General features: G+C 36.9%; 1 protein-coding gene across 1 annotated transcript; it reads left to right on the forward strand.

The window, feature by feature from the left end:
• Positions 1 to 17,547: 17,547 nt before the first annotated feature.
• LOC308246448 (ADP/ATP translocase 3-like) lies at positions 17,548 to 18,444 on the forward strand (the record flags this gene model as incomplete). Its single annotated transcript, XM_080664662.1, has 1 exon — positions 17,548 to 18,444. The coding sequence occupies one exon, from the start codon at positions 17,548 to 17,550 to the stop codon at positions 18,442 to 18,444; it is 897 nt and encodes a 298-aa protein (XP_080520788.1).
• Between the last annotated feature and the right edge of the window lie 1,708 nt (positions 18,445 to 20,152).

Here is a 20,152-nt window from a genome sequence, read left to right on the forward strand (position 1 = left end):
TCAATACTGGTAGCTTAAACTTCTAAAATTGTAAGTAAAGATTGTATGCATGTCATACTAAGCAATATCCACTGCATTGAGGAACAGACAATAAGAACAGCAGCCATCCAGAAAATAGAATAGTTGCGCATGAACTGTCTGGCTCTCAGACAATCATTACCCTATTAAGTGAATCCAGACTTCCTGGAAACATGATAAATAATAATTCAGAGAGCAAAGAGTCAGCAGGGGTCTTATTTCATCAGAGAAAATCTGGTCAGGTGACGGTTTAGGAGTTAGTTGTCCAGGCTCTATTACTAAATTAAACATAGCTGGACTAGTCTAGAGATGGGGGTTGCCTCAGTGGCAAAGTTATTAACACAAAGTCTCTGCATGCTCAGTTTAGTTAGACAGAACTTAGCATTGTCATTTCACACATTCCCATAACGGTAGGACACCACCCTTGTAGTCAGGGACCTCAGACTTGGGTCCTGTTTTAGGATATCTTGTCTTGGGTTTCCTCCCTTCCCCTCCCCTCCCCTCCCCTCCTGTCCCCTCCCTTCCTTTCCCCTCCCCTCCCCTCCTCTCCTCTCTCCTCCCCTTCCCTCCTCTCTCTCCAGTACACCAGACTAGTTTGTGTCTGTGCACACACATGCACACTCACTCTCTTCCTCACATACAACATGAACTTAAAATTTAATAAAAAACACATGGGCTTGTCTATCACTTGGGATCCAATGTGCAGCACTGATAGGACTCAACCAGTAGCTCTAAATATCTGTTCTCAAAATAAATGCAAGTACCAAGGAAAAGAAAACAGTTCTCCACATTCCTGCCCTATATCCCAGAAGCAAAAGTCAATTAAGTCCAAATGCCATGAAGGTTTGTGGTTTGGATTGTTGCTGACATTGGAGAGGGACACTGTTTCAGAATTCTAGAAGGATTTTGTTGGTGGAAGCTTTGGTTAGAGAAAAGACACAATTAACATGTATTTCTTCCTCTTAAGTGGCATAAAATAATTGATTTTTGCATAATGAAATACGATTTCACAGTTTGCCAACCACCCATTTCCTTTTTCTCTTTATGTCTAAAACTTGGTTCTAGAAGTACTCAAGAATTAAACTTTGCGAAGTTATATAAGGCAACAGAAAAAATAATTTGCAAAGTTAAATAATTCATATTACTCTCAAATTTATATATCTATAGATCTAGATAAACATGGATGAAGGGTATAACAATTGTTCACATTACCAAATATACCTATATATTACTTTAAGAGAGCACAAGGCGAATTTTATGATGTAGGCTTAATTTTTCTGTAATCCTATATAATAAAGAGCTAATATGCTAATTAGACCAAACAGCAGAACAACCGTCCGGTCGACCTTCTGGACGAAGCCAGGGCTGTAAGGGCCAAGCCCCTTGCACAAATTTCGTGCATTGGGCCTCTAGTAGTTTGATAATTATAGTTTATCTCACATGCAACTCTTTTACAATGTTTGAGTATGATAGGTAAAGTGTATTGTTAATTTTTGAATCTAAGTTTACTTTAAGGAATTTAGAAACTCATTCCAATTCAGTGACAATTTCAGCAGAGCAAACTGTTTGTAAATTTATATAAATATACCCTATATAAGAAATGTAATAACTCAAGGTCAATAGTCTGTGTTTGATAATGTACTACAGTTGTGCAACTTCCACCATTGTAGGAACAAAATGAAGAATACATCTCCTAGCCCTTAATTTAATGTAATTCCTATGATGCAATTTTTTAAAAATCAAGACTTCAGTGACTTAAAATTCTTAATTTCATTTTTGCCAGCCACTTCCAAAACTTTGAGTGGCACAGCAGTATAACAGGCTAGAGAAATGCCAGTGGTTCATCCGTGTTTCCGTAAGACTTATGGATACATACTACCTGCAGCATTTAACCTGTTCAACTACACAGACACCTTTGTTTTCTGTGTCCCCCATCCTGAACCTGAGTTTGCTCTTTCAACACTTATACAACTCAAAATTATAGGAATATCAATTAACATAAATTGCAACAAAGAGCATCTCTCTTTGTCTTGAAAATTTGGTAGACCAAATCAGGAAGAGACATGCTTTCTTGTGGGAATTTGCTAAAATTGGCACAGGCCCAAATACTCCATTTTTATTATTGCCCTTAAAGTTAGTCTGAGTCAGTATGTGTTCTATAGCAAGCTATAGTTACACTGAATGTGTTCTTCATATAACCCAAAGCAATACCTTCCTACCCAGAAATTGTGATTACTTTGCCTCTCAGGTTTATATCTTTTTTACACTTAGCAGAGTCAATATCTTGGGGGGCACCCCAATTTCAACAACACATTTTGTGTTTGTTAAAATCCTGATTGGCTGGAATAAAGACAGGTTTGACAAATACGAGATTTTTCTATCCCACTCAATAAGAAACCTATAGTAGCTATTCAAAGACAATGTCTTCTGTTTCTTCCAATTGCACATCCCGTACATGTGTCTTTTTTCTGGTCATAAGATGACCCTGTTTTCTCAGAAATGATATCTACATCCCAGGTAGAAGATGAAAGGCAAACAACTAAAGGCAAACAGGCTGACTGAGTCTGTTCATTTAAAAAACTTTTCTGGAATCCCGACTGAGTGACTTCTGCTGACACTTCCTGTGCAGAACTGGTTATCATGTTACATCCACTTTTAAGATAGCCAGGAAAAGTAACTATTTCACGTTTTTAACCTGTTTATATGAGGAAGAAAAGGGGAAATTTGGTTGTGAATGGGCTTTTGTGTAGCTAACTTATAGTGTCTACCTTATTTTTCTTTATTGGATCCGGAATTCAAAGCTATATTTATCCTAAAATTATGCTAAATTGTTTACCATAGCAATTGGGATTATATTTTCTAATAAAACTTTTTCTTTCTGTTTTATTTAGAATATTTAATGCCAGTCTTTCAAATTTTCTTAACACCACAATTTTACATCAGTTTCAAAGTAATGAATGTTCTTTTGTTCAGAAATATTTATTAATAAAAGTGACTAACATTTTAAAGGAAATAACAAGGCTCTCATATTCAGAGTTTTGGGGAGAAAAAATTTTACTCTACCCTTCTTTCTTCTTTTGCTTGTCTAATAATTAAATTGACATGGGACAGATTAACAGGAGAACATCAAATTTAATTTTGTGCATATGGCAACCTCACATACCTAAGAGAGTCAGAGACATCACACACAGGAGAAATTCAAAGACAAAAAGGTAAAATGAGGTATATGTGAAAATCCTGAGCTAAGGAAGGAGGTAAGGGTCTGGGGCTTCAGGAAGGAAGAGGATCATTTACATGACAATAAGAAGAGCAGATATTCAGTAATCAGATGTTTACCCTATGTGAGATAGTTCACAAAAAGTTATTTCTGGTAGTAAACTTACTATGGGCAAGGTCCTCAATGTAAAAACTTTAAAGTACAGATCAAAGTTTCTCTTGAGGCTGCAGGGTCTTGATTGCCTCTAGCTCACAATAATTCACAGGCCACAGTAGCACACTGTGGCCAGGCCTGTTTGAACCTTTTCCAGAGCACGATGTAAGTCTCAATATAAGTGAGACTTACTGAATTTTAATATAAAGATCAAAGGAAATGGCATTAGAAAATTCATCTTTTGTCCAGATACCATAAGCTCTTCGACCATCAGATTCTCTATTTCTAAAGCAACATTATAATATCTATTTCCCTGAAAGTTTGTGAGATTTAATTAATGTCTGTGGAAGCAGTTTGTGAAGTCTGAAGCACTATGTATCACAGCCAATAGTTTGAATTAACCCCAAACTAAAGAGAAGTCAGTTTTTGCCAAATAGTTATATACATCATGGACTGATACACACACATGCACACATGCACACACACACTTTATATATATATATGAGACTTTAGACATCATGTCCATGTGAAATTTTTCTTCCCACTTTATTTGAAAATAAAAGGAAGCCCACTTTACTGCAATTCTCTGAATTCATAATTTTCTGCTTTCTTAGGATCATTAACTGAAGGCAGTTAATTTGGAAAAGTTTGAACCTTTCAGGTTAACTTAATGTGTGTACAATGGTGCACTCTGGAGGGCTTCTGTTTCTCTGTCAAGTGTCCTTACCAAAGCACGCAAATATCCCCTCTGTGATGGACCACCCTTAAAGGAAATAACAGGAATGATCGAAAAGCAACTCAGGTGACTCATAACACTAAACAAACAAACAAGCAAAAAACAACAACACAGCTTAGAACAAAACAATGACTCTGTTGTGCTATCTAAAAAACTGGCAACATTACCAATTTTGCAAAATGTGTTTTCATTTCTTTTATTTCAGTTCTGTGAGAACATATGAATCTTGAGGATACTGCCATTAAAAAGCACACACTTTTAAAACCTGAAAAGAGATAAAGGAAAATGAAAACAGCTCAGTTAGATTTACGTAGGATATAAAGGTAACAGAAGAGATTTGATCTCCTTCTAAGCAATAAGTAGAGATCCTAACAAATTTAACTTCCAAATTCAGAAATTTTAAAAATATATTTATTATTTTTTGTGTAAGAATCATATTTCTAATCTTCAGATCTTATATTTCTTCTTGATTTATTAGCACTCTGAATTTGGGGGATAATAAAGTATTGATGAATGAAGGAATTAAGGATATGCCATTTTAAAATATGCTGCTTTATTATATTGGTTATTTTGAGCTGAGGGTACTTAAAAAACAGCAAATGCAAGGAGAGACTTTCTCTGAACTCCCCTCATCTGCCTAAAGACCAATTCTCCAAAAGGAAATCAATTATTATAAATCCTTTCCCCAGGAGTTCCATCAACAGGGTAGATAGATTTTTATCACAGGAGAGGAGACTAGAAGTTGATGCCACATCCAGACCAACTTTGTAACGAACTATTTTATCAACCATCTATTCTTCTAAGAGCCCATTCATCTTTCCTAAAAATCATTTACCTTCCCCTAAGTGACCTACATCTCCCCTTCCCTTCCTCTACTGAGATGACATATAATTTTTCAAACATTACTTCTTTTGGGGGGGTGTTTACTTTTTTCCTGAAATGCCCCTATTCATGCAGTATTAAAATTTAATAAATTTGTTTACATTTTCTCCTGTTGATCTCTCTGTTGTCAATTTATTTCAAGGAAGCAGCTATAGACTCTATAAAACTCTCCTTCCTACACACATGTATAAAATCAAATGGTTTTTGCAAGTGTTTTTGTCTCTCAAAAATGAGTTTTTATTGAAGTTATTCTATTATAATTGAAATAATTCTACTGCAGTTTCTCTTTGGTTACTATTGGTAACATCTATTGACTTTGCTATGAATTTACATTTGTAGAAGTATAATGCTTGTTTGCTGGCCTATTAAGCAATTGTAATCTATAAACACTAAGTGACAAGGAAGGACTGAGTTTAAAAAGTCTCCATTTGTCTTACGTTGTGACTCAGTCTGTTGTTTGCTACCAAAAACATCTAATGGAAACAGTACTACTTTCATTTTATGACTGTTCTTATGAGGCTAGCAAACAAGTAAAATGGTGAGGGCAAGCTAAACAACAAAATCAAATACAGTTATTGAAATACGACACAGGGACCTAGCTCTGTCGCTGTTAATGCCTGTTATTTCCCACTTATGCTCCTGATGAGATACATGCCCAGAAAATCATTTTCAGTTTGCGGTAAATTATCCAGACCCCCTCTGCTACTCATGGTATTGATCGAGTGTGTGCCATTCCTTTCAATTATTCTGTAGTCTGTGCAACATGTTACAGACCTAATAGATATTTTATTGACAAACTGTCATTTTGGTTACAACAAACTATGTCATGCACACATTTATTAATAAATATTGAGATCATTATAATATCATACTGCTAACACCTCTGAACCAAATCAGCCTTAAAACAATCTGTATGGATATTTTTCCTTGCTTCCAATAATATACAAATGAGGAATTTATTCTGCAATTTCAAAAATACCCTAAAAACACATTTTGAAATTTCATTGCCATAAGTTAAGACCTCGGCTTAATGTCATGAGCAATTATTAATACAGTATTAATAAATAAATATAGCTATAAGAAAATACATACTATTTCCAGGATGGTGCATCTCAGATTTCTTTTAAAAACATAGTAATTTGTAGACTATTCTCTATTTTCCAAAGATGAAAAGTTAAATTATTTAATATGATGATTATAAATACATTTAAAAAATTTTTGGTGGCTACAGGAGAAAAGCACATAATAAATCCTCAGCTAACATCTTAGGAAGGGGAATATACTACTTAATGTTAACATTTGTTCGTCTTGAAAATGAATAGTTTGAGAGTAGACTAATTAATTTATCTCTTTTTTTACCATGCTGTTACAATTTCTATAAACCAAATATAGATAAATACATCTCTATGAGGAAACAACAAAAAGGTCTCCATTTAATAATACTTTAATTTTAGTCTTAACTGTGGTTAGTAGTTTTTCGATCTGCCAATATTTTAAAAAATATCTACTAAGCATCAAGTATTGTGACCATTATTGGAGATATGCACAATGATTTCTGTTTTAATATAAAAAACTAATTTCCAGATATTAATTTTACAACTTAATTCTTCACAAAACTCACTATTGTGCTAGTTTTCCCTTTACCTTTTGGAATTCTTCGGATATCTAATTATTATAAGAGAGCAATCTCATGGCACTCACAGTCTAGGAGACTATGTTGGGTAACCATACAAACACCAACAATAGAAATACACAAAATATACTCGATGAGCCAGTAAGGAAGGTGCCTTGGTGTGATTGAGGGAATCTAGAGAAGCATCATGGGGGATAAATCATGTTACTTTTTGTTTTGGTTGTGGTAGAAAGATTAATGCCACCCAAAAGTGCCCATCCTAATTGTTGACATCTGTAAATATATTTACAAAGTAAAGCGAACTTTGTGTACAAGATTAAGATAAGGATTTTGAAATGAGAAGACAGAGATCTGGCACAAAGTTGATCTAAAAGACACATATTTTTTAAAAAATTCTTCATTGTTTAAAGTATTACATATGTCTCCTTTCCCCCCATTGACCTCTCCTTGGCCACTCCCACCTCCCAGCACATGTCCTCATCCTCCTAGTGCCTGTGTCTATTGCTTATGCTTATATGCATGCACACAAGATGCATATAAGACCTTTGGTTAATCTCTTACACTTTACTCTCTCCCCTGCCCCCGCCCATCCCCTGCCTTCCCTCTGAGATTTGATGGTCTGATCGATGCTTCTCTGTCTCTGGATCTGTTTTTGTTCGTCAGTTTATGTTGTTGATTATATTCCACAAATGAGTGAGATCATGTGATATTTATCTTTCTCTGACTGGCTTATTTCACTTATCATAATGCTCTCCAGATCCATCCATGCTGTTGCAAATGGTAAGAGTTCTTTCTTTTTTACAGCAGCGTAGTATTCCATTGTGTGGATGTACCACAGTTTTCTCATCCACTCATCTGCTGATGGGCACTTAGGCTGTTTCCAAATTGTAGCCATTTTAAAGTGTGCTGCTAGGAACATAGGGGTGCACCTTTCTGATGGTGTTTCTAGTTTCTTGGGATATAGTTCTAGGAGTGGGATTACTGGGTCAAATGGGAGTTCCACTTTTAGTTTTTTGAGGAAACTCCACACTGTTCTCCACAGTGGCTGCACCAGTCTGCATTCCCACCAGCAGTGCACGAGGGTTCCGTTTTCTCCACATCCTGGCCAGCACTTGTCATTGGTCGATTTGTTGATGATAGCTATTCTGACAGGTGTGAGATGGTATCTCATTGTTTTGATTTGCATCTCACTGATGATTAGTGACTTAGAGCATGTTTTCATATGTCTCTTGGCATTTTGTATGTCCACTTGCGAAAAGTGTCTATTTAGGTCCTTTGCCCAATTTTTATTGGATTGTTTATCTTCCTTTTGTTAAGATGTATGAGTTCCTTAGAAATTTTGGAGATTAGATCCTTATCGGATATAACATTGGCAAATATGTTCTCCCATGCAGTGGGCTTTTTTGTTGTTTTGTTGATGGTTTCTTTTGTTGTGCAGAAGGTTTTTATTTTGATGTAGTCCCATTTGTTTATTTTCTCTTTAGTTGCCATTGCCCTAGGAGCTGTATCGGTGAAGATAGTGCTATGACATATATCTGGTATTTTATATTTTGCTGCCTGTAGATTCTTCTAAGATATTTATGGTTTCCCTTAAGTCCTTTATCCATTTTCAGTTTATTTTTGTATATGATGAAAGTTTTCTTGCATGTATCTGTCCAATTTTCCCAACACCATTTATTAAAGAGACTGTCTTGACTCCTTTGTATGCTCTTGCCTCCTTTGTCAAATATTAATTGAGCATAATGGCTTGGGTCAATTTCTGGGTTCTCTATTCTGTTCCATTGGTCTATAGGTCTGTTCTTGTGCCAATACCAGGCAGTTTTGAGAATAGTGTAAAGCCATTTTAAGTCTATTTGCTGAGTAGTAGTGAACAGAAAAAAAATCCAGTTTTTCTTGGAAAAAACTGAGTAACTACACATAAGTTAACTTAGGCAGTGGAGCAGTAACAGCAGATTATTTTCACTGATAATTTACATGAAACATTTCACTACTGTCAAGAAATGAAAGTGAATGACCCTCTTTTAACACTTCACAAAATGTTCAATTACATGTAAGTGGAAATGGAATTTATTTAGTTTTCCCCTTCTTTGAATTGTATTTAATAAATTAAGCCAGCCAGCATAACTGTGTTTGACATCAGCTGCAGAGCATAACATATTGCTGAAATATTTTTATAGACAAGACATGAAGAGAAGATGTTGAAATATATAAAAAATTTATGCGAATTATGATACTAGTGAGGCTGGAAGGACACTTCACAAAGAAATAAAAATTTGAAATAATGCACTAATCTGAATTTTTAAACATCATGCTTCTACTGGCTTGAATTTTAGATTTTCAGGGTTTATGAGAAAGCAAAGAATTAGAAAATTAGGCCTATCAGACGAGTTTAAGCACAAAGATTTTAAAAAAGTTACCCAAAAGAGAACTTTATTTTCATCCTGTCTCTAGGGAGCCCAGGAGAAGACAAAAGGAAATGAGTCACACTGTCACAAAACGAATTCAGTCATACAAATAAGTCTAGAGCAGCTGGGAATATTTCCAAAGAAACATGAAACACTGATTCAGAAGAATATATACATCCCTATGTCCATTGCAGTGTTATTAAAATAGCCAAGATTTGGAATCAGTTAAGTGTCCAACAGTAGATGAGTTGACAAAAAAGCTGGGGTACATTTACCCAATGGAATACTACTCAGCCATAAAAAAGAGGGATCTATTACCCTTTGTGATAGCATGGATGGACCTGGAGAGCATTATGCTAAGGACCAGTCAGAGAAAGACAAGTACCATATGATTTTACTTATATGTGGGACATAATGAACAAAATAGAAACAGACTCACAGATACAGAAAACAGACAGAGCAGTTAGAGGGGAAGGGAATTGGAGGGCGGAGTAAAAAAGGTGAGGTCTAATTTAAATAAATGTAGGCCAAATCCATTTCTTGGCCCGGTTTTTACTATACTAAAAGATAGTTTTTAATAGTTTAGCATGTATTTGCCTATTAAATTTGGGCTTTGACATCACTTAGGACATAAGGCATCATAGTTTTTGTTGTTATTTAAGTTTTTTTGTTTGTGTGTTTTGTTTTGTTTTTTGCAGTTCCTGGTAAAACCTTGGCTGCTTTGTGCTCACAAAGACAACAAAAGGTTTAGGTGTGAATGTTGGCCTATAATTTATGCCAGTTTTTGTCTGTCCTCATGACTTTCAGTTTTACTAACTGTTAAATTTGGACTTAATTATTTTGAGGATAAAATTAATTTTCATGAAGCTTTTGGCTTAAGTATTGTCATCCTAAACTGAATTTTACTGATCATTATTTGTCTTCTAACTCACTTTTTGTGCTTTAAGTGAGGGACAGTCATTTTATTTTTCTTGTCATAAATGGTTACAATATAAAGTGCATTATACTTTGGAGAGAATGGCTGAAGCTATCTTCACACATAAAGCACTTTGGCTGAAAGGTACTGAATTCCTGAAACAGGCTTTCATTATTTATTGACTCACTACCTGATCATAATTTTTCTGAAGCACTTTTGATCTGTTTAATAAGTATTGTGTTTTCATCTCTAAAGTATTTAGCATGCTAAAAAACTTCCACTTAAAAAATTATCATAATGGCTCTTCAAAGAGGGTTTTGCTTGAATAACCTATGATGAAACCTGCTCTCTGGACTCAGACAAGTATCTGAGAACAAGTCATGGGTTGTTTGTGAGCATTGTCATATTGGTTAAACTAGCCTCAGTAACTAAAGGAAATGAGTGGTGGTGACTTTTGGAAAGGCAAGAGAATTTACATTCTGAAATTTAACCTTTGCCTTAATGTGTCAAGGTAAGTATGTCAAAAGCAGTTTTTACATGTTACCAGGAAGAGGAGGTGAATTTTAAAATTCTGTTAATGATAGCTAGGCACATGAAATTCAATAAATCTCTGCTAAATGTGTTAGCCTATGAATACTGTAACCCAGTCTTAACCCAGTTCTGGGGCTGGTAAACAAATTATCCTATATAATAAAAGGCTAATATGCAAATCGACCAAACGGTGGAACGACCATTCGCTATGACATGCACTGACCACCAGGGGGCAGACACTCAATGCAGGAGCTGCCCCCTGGTGGTCAGTGTGTGCCCACAGGGGGAGTGCCACTTAGCCAGAAGCCGGGCTCATGGCTGGCGAACGCAGTGGCAGTGGCAGGAACTTCTTCCACCTCTGAGGCAGTCAGACATCCCCCAAAGGCTCCTGGACTGCAAGAGAGCGCAGGCTGGGCTGAGGGACCCCTAAGTGCACGAATTCATGCACTGGGCCTCTAGTCTATTGATAAGAAAATGTATAGAATAGCATTTTGTTCAACATACATAGTACTAAGTATAAATATGTTTCATAATCTAACAAATTAAAAATATCCACTATCCCACAGTGACCAGTTCAGGGTTGAGTCATTTCTTGAATTCCATTGCCCATGTATGAGTCCCCATGGCCCTGTCTGACTTTCAACCCTTACCCAGACTTACTGACCTCATGACTGAAGAGCAAACCTTCTTGGAGAAGATAGATATTTTAAGAACAACTCACAGTCAATGGGTCGATTTGTTCCTGCTATTCAGTTACTCTTTTTCTGTTAAGTTTTTCATTTATTAATTCAAATGGCAACTTCTTTGAGCTAAGTTCCCTGAATACTTTATCTAAAGTATTGATACCCCAGTACATTACTACATACTTTTTTTTTTTTTTTAATCTTTCAGGGCCTATTGTCATCTAATATTGTCATGTTCATGTATTTTTTTTTGTATTTTCTTCCTCCCCTATCTAGAGTGTAAGTTGCTTGTCTTATTTGCAGTTAGATCTCAAGAAGCATGTTGGCACAGAGTAGGCACTAAATTGGTGTTCATTAAATATATACATAAGCTCTTAAAATGTGCCATCACTCATAAAGTAGGAAACACATTTTCCTAAGGAAGACATTAGTATTCCTTTTTCTTCTGTATAATTTGTAACTCTTTTTATGAGTTTCTGTAAACAAAACGAATGACCTTTATTCACTTATGTGTATAGATATTCTTCAAGTTAATTCTAGTAATTTTCTGTAGAGAGATAATATTTCTCGGCTGTATTCAGCAGTGTCTTTGAGAATATGTAAGATTCTGCCAGTTAGAGAGGAGTTGGGAACTGTCTCTTCCAGAGTGAGTTGGGGAGCAATCTGAATATTGAAAATATTTAGGAATGGAATAATATTGGTCCATTAATGTGCCAGTAGCAAATAATTTTAAAAAGTGAGAAATTATTTTGATGATAAGTTGCAACTAAGAAAACTGGAAGCAAACTACTCAATATAAAATGAAGCTAAACAAATTAGAGTGAATATAATTGGACATGTAGTAAGTTTGTTAGAATGAATGAAAACTGAAGGTTTTTTTAAAAAATATATATATTTTTATTGATTTCAGAGAGGAAGGAGAGGGAGAGAGAGATATAGAAACATCAATGATGAGAAAGAACCATTGATCGTCTGTCTCCTGCACGCCCCACACTGGGGGTTGGACCCACAACCCGGGCATGTGCCCTCGACCGGAATCAAACCTGGGACCCTTCGGTCCGCAGGTCAATGCCCCATCCACTGAGCCAAACCAGCTAGGGCTGAAGTATTTTTTTAATCGTTATATTATTCCATTCCCAAGAGACTTAACAACATGAATTATCACCAAGACCCATTTATTGATTTAATTTTTCCATTAACAACTTAATTTATATAAATTCTAGGTGGTTAGTAAGAAATAATGAGTAGATTTATACTACTGCAATGAAATATTAGGAAATGGTTGATTTTGAGATACATTATTTTTGGATTTGATAAGCTAGTATTCAAAATGTTATTACCTTTGCTAATAATAATAAGTGGCTTTAGAGAGGACAAACTGGACAGGAGTTTACTGACTTTTTTAAAAGTCATTAAATTTATTGCATGATAATGATCAACCATTATTTTGTGTATACTATGACACATGAAATGAACTGCCTACGATAGGTTTGTGTTGGTAGTGATCTAAGGTGAGATCAATATGTTTTAAAATGACAAGTCATATGTCATAAAAAACCTCTGGAATTTAATAACTAGATTTTTTGTTAATAAACTAATGTAATTGTATTTAAAAGGTTAATGGGGAAATAATTTTACTCCAGGGAGAGAATTCTTAGGTTCCTAGAATTCTTTCCTTGGGGTAATAGTAATTTTTTACGGGTCCTACCAAGATTATTAAAAATGGGCGAGTTATAGAGAGTGATTATCTTTTGAATTAACCACTGATTATCAGTTAGTTTACAGAGAATGTCAGTTTCAGAAAAATAAATGGACAGTAATTTGTTCCAAGGTCTTCAACATTTTCAGAAATGGCCAAAGGCTGCTCATCTCCGCAGTGTAAAATGTGTTACCTACTCTATTAATTCCTCAAGAGATTGGACTCATTTAGAAGTAAGGTTACTTTTGAAATATTATCTCTGAGCAAGTAGCTTGAAATATTATCTCTGAGCAAGTAGCTTACAATGAACTAATAATTATGATTACTGTACTTTTTTCATTTTAGTCACATGGGAAAACTAAAATTGAAATGGTAAAAATCACAGTATTCTTTTTAATAGAAATGGGAACAGCATAAAGTGGTATGACAACAGTTACAGCAGTAAATAATAGTTACACAGTAGTAAAGCAGTATAATGTTAGTTCTAACCTGTTTAATGCCTTCTATTAGACAGGTGCTTTCATATATAATATCTAGTTCTCAGAACAATCTTGCAAGATAAGTTTATCAAATTATTGTAGTAGAAATTCCAAAGACATTTAATATCTTGTCTTTTGTGTCAGACTTAGTAGACAAAAAAGGCAGAGTTAGAATTTTGACTCAGGTTTCTCTCTACTCTAAATATTGTGCTCTTAAATATTAAAGCATATTTCATGGCTATGAGCCTTAGTTTTTCCATCTGCAAAATTTCATTAATATATATCTCCTGGAGCACAGTGTCTTCCCATAGGAAGTGCTGAATAAATATTAATTATCTTTATTATTAATCTAATTATGATACTTTTTATATTTTATTTTGAAGCAAATCAGCTACTCGAGTTTTAAATCTATAACTGTTGTGTTACTTATTTTGAGGGACATCTAATTTATTTGAAATTAAAATATGCCTTAATATAAAGAAAAATTATTAGCATATCAATGCTATATATTTTGTTTCCTGAGTTTATAGTCTCATGAAATATACTGTTAGTATATATTATTGGTTTTCTATTAAATAGGCTTACAGAGATTACTGTGTTGCCATAAGGACACATGAGATTCAGCCACAGGAAATAACAACAGTTCAGGTGGAAGAGAAAAGGGAAACTACACAAGATCCTCATCATTCTAAATTATTTTATTTTCCCAAAAGCTTTTGGTTGTTACTGACAATAGCTGTATCACAGATTTCTTTCTCCCATTGTTTCGAATTTGTCAAAATAACACTTGTTAAGTGTAGCATAAGCTGTTGGATGATGAGTCTCTCTATTCAACAACAGACCACAAGGCAAATTGAAGTAGAGTGTATCACTCACAAGTCTTGGAGGAAGTACCAGGCACCCCTTGAGGAGGCACATGGAGAAATTAAGGCAAAGTACAGACAAGGGGAAAGACAGGACATGGTGCCCTATGCTTTTGTTAGGGTCCATGGATGAAGTGCTTTGGGGTTCCCAGGCTAAGGTGTATTGGTCAAGTTAAACCAAAAGAGGGGGCTTTGGGTATGCTTCTTGGTGGTCTTATCTAAGGGCAGCACAAGGTGAAGCCCATGGGAGGCAGGGAGGTTGTTGACCATTAGAGCTTGTGGGAAGTTATATCAGGAACTTACATTTGCTTGTGACTCTTCAGGTTGCTATATGGATATGTACTTGCATGAGAGGCTAGTGTCAGATTCCAGTTACTGCAAGCCGATTGGCCAAACAAAATTGATGATGAGGCAGCACTACCCCTGGGAGCTTAGCTAAACTCTCCACACCCATGCATTCCTTATGTTTTTCTACAAGTGCATTTGTAAGTTTACATAATTGGCCTTTACTTATATAAAATAAATTAAGAGTTTATAAAATAGAGAAATGAGTGGAAGGCTTTGCAGTATTCAATAGGATTCTTTAATTCACAAAGATTTATTTAAGGTCTTTGGAAACCATGAGCACCACAAGTTCATTTAAATTATATTTCAACTTACAACAGTTTAATTAACACTGAACCATCCATCAAAATGAAGCATAGTTATGTAAGCAAAATGGAAAAATAAAAGTAAGATTGTTTAATAGATTTTCTAGAAAAGTCCACGGTGCCATGTATAAAGCAAATAGCACTGTAATTGGACTTGAGTTACTTATAACAGCTCTGTTACTAATTGACTGCTTCTATCAGGGAAATAATTTAACTTTAGCTTCCTTAACTGAACCAAGAAGTAGTTGAATTAAATGTGTGGTTATCAAACTATTAAGAAGTCATAATATGCTCTTTAGAATTACTCAGACATCTGCCACAAGTGTGGTGTAAAGTGAAACTTTTGGATTTCCAGCCATTCTGGTCAAATACAGACAACACAATTCTCCTCTCATCGGAACTTTTGTGAATCCCAGAATATTTTCATTTGTAAGGCAGACTTACACTACTCATAATTTTAAAAAACAATTTCATTTCTAAATTCATTTCTAACATTGTTCTCTTTTCCATTAATTCAAATGGTGGGATTGACACTAAAGTGCTTATGAACTTTGAAAAAGTGTTTTTGGTTTTCAGAAAATAATTTATTAGGAAAATATACTTTATGCAACTGTTTTGCAAAGTATGAACATTTGAGGATTTTGAGGGCTAGAAAAATGTGCATTTTTACAGTTTTCCCTTCATACATGTGGTCTGTTTTTTGATGTTTCAAAAAATAGTCCTTATGTTTTAGATATTCATAGTAAAATATTTACCCATGAAAAGATGTTATATTTGGCATTTGCTTCAAAGTAATTAGGTATGTAGCTAAATGAGTTGGATATACCAGTAGATAAAACCAGATGGCTCCAGGGTTGATAATTGTTAACACTGAATAATGGACAAATGGAGTTTCATTATCATATTTTTGCAACATTTGCATATGATTTTTCTATAGGAATATATATTTTTAAGATTCTACTTGAAAAGAATTTAGTTCATTTACTACAAGAGTTTTCAGTCGATAGCCAGGAGCAATTACTGATCACTTAGGTTTCAGTGAGCAGACTGTTCCATGTGATTTTACTGTCTTAGATGATACTTCTTTTCTTCAGCCAAGTTACATTGCAACTTTTATTTTCACTGTCACTTCGCAGATGTGAACGTAAAGAAATTTTAGATGAGTCATTAATATTACCTAAGCTCATTCCTTACCCAGACACCTACACTTTTAAGTTAACTTAAACATTGACAATTATTAGTTTGGTTATAGACATCTATACATTTTTAAAAAACAGTTTTAATATTGTAAGATGAGTCCTGGTAGACCATTAGACTCTGCTATAACACTTTCAGGTACTTAGAATTACCATATAGTACACTTTCTACTTCTACAGAAAATATGAATTTTAGTTTTAGTATGGCTCTGGTCTAGAATGTGATGTTCCCACTTGTACAGTTATTAAATGAGTCTGCTGTCAAATCAGAAATCTGGGAAATTGAAACCATTTTTCCTTTACTTTTAAACATTGTTTCATTTCTTTTTCATTTTGAAACTGCTCTATTGTGTGTCACTGTCTAATAGATGACCAGATGGTGCTATTCAAAAGTTTGAATTTATCCTAAAATCAAACTCCATTGAAAAGAACTTTAGGAAAATTTACACTACTGAAAGTTATGATTTAAAAACTGGTTGTTGTACATTTTCATCAGAGATATTAATAAATCATCATCTTTATTTTAAAAGTAATTAAGGGAAATCCTCTTTAATGGATTTAGGATCTTTCCTGTCAATGAAAGCTAACATGCAATAATATATCCCTATTCATTATGAGATAGCAATGCATTTAAGTCATTAACTGTAAATGATCTTTTGACCTTCATGCTACATAATTTGTAGAATGAAATATTCATTAGTATAGAATTTAGAATGTTTTGATATATCTGCATTGAGTGTGGGACAATTATACTTGAAAAATTGGATTCAAGAAAACCAGTGCCCATGTCATACACTGCTATTACACTGATGTGTCTGTCCCAGCTCACATCTATGGCCTTATAGTCCCCTCAGGACCAGGGAACAGAAGAGAAAAAAAATGGTAAACTCAGCCCATGAATGGGTTAAGTAGGTAAGTAAATTCAAGTCATATCTGCCTGAGTGGATTGCTACTGCACTACAGTTCTTAAGGTTGATCTTGAAAGAAAGCGCTGAGAAAAAATTCGCCCAGTGGACAGAGATTGTAGGGGTGTTCTGAGTCATCCAGTTTATATGAAAATAAATGTGGCCTGGGATTCGAATTCATAATACTTCATAGATCTTGGAAAATAGTTTGATTGGCTGTTCCCAGACCTAGAAGGAGAAAGGTTTAAAAATTAGAGACAAGAAAGTCTGGGTAAAGCTCATGTAGCACATGCCTACTAGATACTATTCTCTCTAAGAATAACTCAACAATCCAATAGAATGACTTGGCTAGTAAACCCCAGTTTGCCCCTGCCATCAGCCCCTCATATTCTGTCACAATGGGCTCAGAACAGGCTAGCCATAGTGGCAGGCAATGACCCTACCATAATGGGATCCCACTCAGCAAGGCTGGTTGAACTCTGGTCCCATCAGCTGCATCTCCGAGCCAGCTGCGCCCACCCTTTGGCTCTCAGCACCTCCGTTGGGCCCTGAGCCCATTGCCCCCCACACTGTGCACCACCATGACGGAACCCGAAGACTCCTTCATCAAGGACTTCCTGGCGGGAGGCATCACCGCTGCCATCTCCAAAACGACCGTCGCCCCGATCGAGCGGATCAAGTTGCTGCTGCAGGTGCAACAGGCCAGCAAGCAGATCACAGTGGACAAGCAGTACAAGGGGATCATGGACTGCATCCTGCGCATCCCCAAGGAGCAGGGCGTGCTGTCCTTCTGGCGAGGCAACCTGGCCAACGTCATCTACTACTTCCCCACGCAAGCCCTCAACTTCTCCTTCAACGATAAGTACAAGCAGATTTTCCTGGGGGGCGTGGACAAGCACACACAGTTCTGGAGGTATTTCGCTGGCAACCTGGCCTCGGGTGGGGCGGCGGGGATCACCTCCCTGTGCTTTGTCTACCCCCTGGATTTCGCCAGAACCCGCCTGGCAGCCGACGTGGGGAAATCTGAGGCCGAGCGGGAGTTCAAAGGCCTGGGACACTGTCTGGTGAAGATCAGCAAGTCTGACGGCATCCGGGGCCTGTACCAGGGCTTCAGCATCTCTGCGCAGAGCATCGTCCTCTACCGGGCCACGTACTTCGGTTTGTACAACACGGCCAAGGGCATGCTCCCCGAGCGCATGGACACACACATCTTGGTGAGCTGGGTGATCGCCCAGTTGGTGACAGCTGTGGCCGGCTTTGTCTCCTACCCCTTCGACACGGTGAGGCGGCGGATGATGATGCAATCAGGGCGCAAGGGAGCCGATATCCTGTACAGGGGGACCATCCACTGCGGGCAGAAGATCTTCAAGGAGGAGGGGTTCAGAGCCTTCTACAAGGGCGCCTGGTGCAACGTTCTCAGGGGCATGGGCGGTGGCTTCGTTCTGGTCCTTTACGACGAGGTGAAGAAAATCATCTAGGCGCGTCCCCTGGTCCCCTCCTCTAGATGCAGGGACCTGGAGAGCAGCGCCGAAGACTTCACTCTTACAGACCATGTACCTCCTGGAAATTCTGACGTCTTTGACCGGCCTGATCAGGTGTAGAGGTCTGGGGAGGGTTCTAGAACGGGGTTCATTGTGATCACAACTGGCACCCTGATTCCAAGCGTTGCCTACAGGGGGAGGGGAATCCTGACATCTTCGTGGTTCCGCAGGCAGGGCAGCTCCCTTACACCCACAAAGAGCCCGGGTGTTTGTAGGACCCAGATGCCTTTAAGTATTTATTTAAAGAAAGTCATGTCTCCCACTTGTACTTAGTCGCTATCCTCTTTTGCACATCTGATCACTTGTGATAATGTTCTATGCTGGGCATTTTGCCACAAACAATAAAAAAAACAAAACCAGAACAAGAATGAAAAGACCGGTTAAACTACTTATGCTACCAAATGTTCAACATACCTGCAGTGGAGACCAAAGCTGAGACTGTCATTCAGCACCATCTCCCAAGGAGTACCAGGAATTGGTCACACTGAACCACTTTTACTCTAGAAGAGAGAACATTTCAGCTTGATAACACGTTACTAGTATAGACTGGTCTTTCTGTCCCATAGGGCCTCGGGCAGACCACTATTCCAGGGCTTATAGAGTGTTTGGTTTATCATTATGGGATACTAACATCACATCAAGCAAGGGACCTCTTTACAGCAAAGGACAAGCAACTGTGGCCATATGACAATTGGCTACACTTTTTTTTTTTAAATTGATTTTTACAGAGAGGAAGGGAAAGGGATAGAGAGTTAGAAACATCGATGAGAGAGAAACATCGATCAGCTGCCTCCTGCACACCCCCTATTGGGGATGTGCCTACAACCAAGGTACATGACCTTGACCAGAATCGAACCTGGGACCCTTCAGTCCACAGGCCAATGCTCTATCCACTGAGCCAAACCAGTTAGGACTACACTTGTTTTATCCCATATAACACCATCAGGGAGTTTCTGGGGAGACCGAGTAATGAAACACTCCTAAAAGGCACAGCTAAGGTCCTTGCTTGCAAATGATACCCAGAAAGCATGTAGTGACATTTTTCAAGATACAGTATACACACTAAATTAATTATTATACACCACAAATTAATTTTGTGCTCTGTTAATGTTGGATAGATGGGTACAGGAAAAAAGGGGTAAAAACTAGAATAATCCCACTTAGCATTCCTCACAGTGACTCATGTGGAACACAAATGTGCTTTCCATCACTGCAAATCTAGGGTCTAATGTACATACACATACTGGTTTCTAGGAAGAAATCTTTCCACCTGGTTACACAGAAAGAATCTCAAACTTGAAGCTATAATTGCCACCTGATCACCAAGAAATTAGTAGGCAAGGGATGGAGTCATTATCCTGCCAGAATGTAAGGTTGCTGTTATAAAGTAGGATCAGGAAGAAATGTTTGTAAGATGCAGGCAATCCACTAGGGCAGTGGTCGGCAAACTCATTAGTCAACAGAGCCAAATAGCAACAGTACAATGATTGAAATTTCTTTTGAGAGCCAAATTTTTTAAACTTAAACTTCTAACACCACTTCTTCAAAATAGACTCTCCCAGGCCGTGGTATTTTGTGGAAGAGCCACACTCAAGGGGCCAAAGAGCCACATGTGGCTCGTGAAACGCGGTTTGCCGACCACGGC

Source organism: Plecotus auritus, assembly GCF_963455305.1.
Source record: "Plecotus auritus genome assembly, chromosome: 4".
Taxonomy (NCBI): domain Eukaryota; kingdom Metazoa; phylum Chordata; class Mammalia; order Chiroptera; family Vespertilionidae; genus Plecotus; species Plecotus auritus.